This window comes from Octopus bimaculoides, chromosome 11 (genome assembly GCF_001194135.2).
Source record: "Octopus bimaculoides isolate UCB-OBI-ISO-001 chromosome 11, ASM119413v2, whole genome shotgun sequence".
NCBI lineage: Eukaryota > Metazoa > Mollusca > Cephalopoda > Octopoda > Octopodidae > Octopus > Octopus bimaculoides.
The window spans coordinates 78,338,256-78,341,963 of record NC_068991.1 but is presented as its reverse complement, the minus strand read 5'-3'; the positions used below and the strand labels follow the sequence as shown (position 1 = coordinate 78,341,963).

The 3,708-nt window shown below is 39.1% G+C and overlaps 1 protein-coding gene across 2 annotated transcripts in view; it reads left to right on the top strand.

The window, feature by feature from the left end:
* The window catches only part of LOC106868577 (U3 small nucleolar RNA-associated protein 25 homolog), a 29,451-nt gene that overhangs the window by 5,974 nt on the left and 19,769 nt on the right, over positions 1–3,708 (top strand). For both annotated transcript variants that reach the window (XM_052971953.1, XM_014913900.2), the window contains exons 2-3: positions 2,098–2,134; positions 2,668–2,773. In XM_052971953.1, the coding sequence (XP_052827913.1) occupies positions 2,098–2,134; positions 2,668–2,773 (143 nt within the window). The remainder of the gene's footprint in view (positions 1–2,097; positions 2,135–2,667; positions 2,774–3,708) is intronic.

The window sequence follows — 3,708 nt, the reverse complement described above, 5'->3', positions numbered from 1 at the left end:
ATATATATATATATATATATATATATATACATACAATGGGCTTCTTTCAGTTTCTGTCTACCAAATCCACTCACAAGGCTTTGGTCGACTCAAGGCTATAGTAGAAGACCCTTGCCCAAGGTGCCATGCAGTGGGACTGAACCGTGTGGTTGGTAAGCAAGTTAATTATCACACAGCCACTCTTGTGCCCCTTATCATCATCATTTAACCCCTTTCCATACTGGCATGTGTTGGACAGTGGTTTGACAGGAGCTGGCTTGGCAAAAGACTGCACTCATTCTGATTTGACGGGCAACACTTTTCATTTATGTTTTATGTAGTGTTTTTGGTACTGAAACACTATCATGGCTATACTGATATAATGTGGGATAAATATTTAATACATCGCTACGCACGTTTCCACAGATCAGACAATTTTGACATCATAGTCGGTATCTTTGAGATTAGTACAGTACAGATCAATTTCATGTGATACTATATAATTAGATGAATCACAGAAGGATGCTTATCCCTTCTTACCAGTATGAAGGCCAGTCTAGCTCTGAGTATTTTTGTATGTAATTGGTAGGGGTAGATAGGTAGGTGATGAGAGTAATATGCGGGGGGGGGGGTTATTTGCTATTCAATCTGCAGATTTTAAGAATGGTCATTGATTCATTCAGCAGATTTACTGATTGTAGTATATATCTCTTTGTTCTGTTTCATTCAAAACCTAACTCTCCCTCAATAAATTCTAAACCTAACAGGTGGTCAGCTGCAATAGAGTAGGGTTTGTTGACTACATTGATTAATACCACCCTTCTTATGGTGATAATATAACAGGTGACCACCTGTTGGGTTCAGAATTTATTGAGGGAGAGTCCTGTCTTGAATGAAATAGAACAAAGAGGTAAACTACAATCCTTAAATCTGCTGAATGAATGACCATTCTCAGAATCTGTAGAATGAATAGCAAACAAATCCAACACTGCCATCAACCACCTCCCTACCAATTACATACAGAAAGACCCACATAGCTGGATTGCCCTTCATACTGGCCTTCCCTTTGTAGTTCATCCATTTATTCAGTATTGCCTGATGAAATGGAATGCTGATGATGCCCATGGATAATACTGACTCTGATGTGTGGAAATGTGATGTATTAAACTATTATAAATAACATCCTGGTATTGTTGTTGTTAATATTATTATTATATATAATAGCACCATCTGACCATGGCCGATGCCAGCACCGCTTTGACTGGTCGGTGCCAGTCCCCTCTGGCCCCTGTGCCAGTGGCACATAAAAAAGCACCCACTACACTCTCAGAGTGGTTGGCGTTAGGAAGGGCAACCAGCTGTAGAAATACTGCTAGATCAGACTGGAGCCTGGTGCAGCCTCCTGGCTTCCCAGACCCCAGTCGAACCGTCCAACCCATGCCAGCATGGAAAACGGACGTTAAATGATGATGATAATCACATGTGCATAGTGCCAAAGCTGTGATGTCTCGGTGCAGAGAAGTAGCAGCTTGCCCTGGCTATGCCCCCTTGTATCTTTCCAAACGGTTTCTAACTACCCAGTTTCTCCCTTGCAAAGCAGGAATTAACCCTGGGCTATGATGCACGATACCTGCCCCTGAGGCCTTAGAATAGGACTGAACCTGAGATCTTATGGTTGATAGTAAAGGGAACTTATTTGACCATGCCGCCACGACACGGGGCAGTGTGGTGTTAAAATCGATGCTGTTCACAGCTGCATTGATTAATGTGTTACACTATTTTCATTTACTTCCATGTCTGCTCTGATTGAGCCTTCCAACCATGACTCTTCCATTGTATGTTGAAACATAGATCGAGGACCATGTAATCTGAAGTGTCCTTCCTTGTTTCAACCTACTAGAAATAGCAGCCAAATTTCTCTGATCAACATCCTAGCATCTTCAATAAAGGAAATGAAATATTACAGAAGATAATCTTACACTCTCCTAAAAGATAGATGGGATGGCCGTGGAAAAGGCATGAACATCACAACTTCTTATCTCCTAAATCGTTTGTATAAGAAATCTTTATGATGAAGTTATTTCATTTACCTCTTTTCTTTCTCTTTCATTCTTTTAGAAATATTCCACCTGATCGCTTCCCTGTAGAAAAGCATGTGAGTGTTGTTTATTTTATATTTCTTAATAAATATGAGGGGGGTACCCCCAAAGAAACCAGAATTTTGCAATATTATTTTATTTACTAGCTGTCAATGTCTCAATATATTTGTCCAACCCATGTCAGCTTACAAAAATGGATGTAAAAAAGAGAATGCATTATTAGTCGAGAATTGTTTAGTGGAGGGAGGCAGTCGAGCTGGTCTCCTTCTTTGAATTATAAATTAGATCAGTATGTGTGTGTGTCTGGTGTGTTCTCAAGCTACTTACAGAGAAAAAAATACATAATTTCCCTCAATATTTTACTAATTGACAGAACTGGTAGAGAATCAGTTAAAATGGCTTATGGTTTTTAATTACAAATCTCTACATCCTGAGTTCAAATCCCACCTAGGTTAACTTCGTTTTTCACTCAACTACGAGCTTGATATTGTAGGCTTAACTCTTCCCCTTAAATCTGAGGCTTCGTGTTAATGTCAGAAATATAAATACCGCTTTATAGGCTTTTGACTTTCGTTCTCTTTTCATTCAGCCTGTTTCAACATCACTGCCACCATCATCATCATCTTCTGAGGAGGGAGAAGAAGAGCCATTCATGAAGCTTGTACTGGATTTAGTTAAAGACACCAAAAGAGCGCGTAAGTACAGGTTTTGTGTCCAGTTGGAGGTCAACGTATTGATTTCGTCTTCCTGAAGTTGTCACTAATTGTGATACAAAAATGTACAGAAAGCACTGAGATTTGTGTGTGCATACACACGTATGGGTTCGAGGATCTTTGTGTGGTAGTGCTATGATGCTGGTTATTTACATTTGGTAACTCAAGAGGAATGGTAATCTAGAATAGCATAAGGAATGGCAAGAGAGGTACTTGCAACATATACGTGGGTGTGTATAAATATAGATGTAATATGTGTATGTCTGTTTATATGTATGTATGTATATATATATATATATATATATATATGGTTAAAATAACCGTCTAAAGGATAGAAATCCATTACGCTACCGGTATATTACCTGTGTTTAACCAGGAGCATACGTATGCAAGCATATTATGCTCAATCAAAATTTGAAGAAAACAGAAAATGGAGAAGTACTGATTAAAAACAATTGACTTACATCAATTATTATTTATTAATTCAATGCAAATAGACTGCATCCTGTCTAACAGCTGTTTCTGCTTCCAATGTTGTATGGTATTGCTAGTGATATTCAAAATATTTATCATATTTGGTAATAAAACCGATCTGAAACATGGAGCTTCATCAGAGGGAAGAATAAACAAAGAAGAGGCAAAAGTTGAATATATATATGTATCATCATCATTGTTTAACGTCCTCTTTCCATGCTGGCATGGGTTGGACAATTTGACTGAGGACTGGTGAACCAGATGGCTGCACCAGGCTCCAATCTGATGTGGCAGAGTTTCTACAGCTGGATGCCCTCCCTAATGCCAACCACCCATTACACTCTTGGAGTGGTTGGCGTTAGGAAGAGCATCCAGCTGTAGAAACATTGCCAAATCAGATTGGAGCCTGGTACAGCTATCTGGTCCACCAGTCCTCAGTCAAA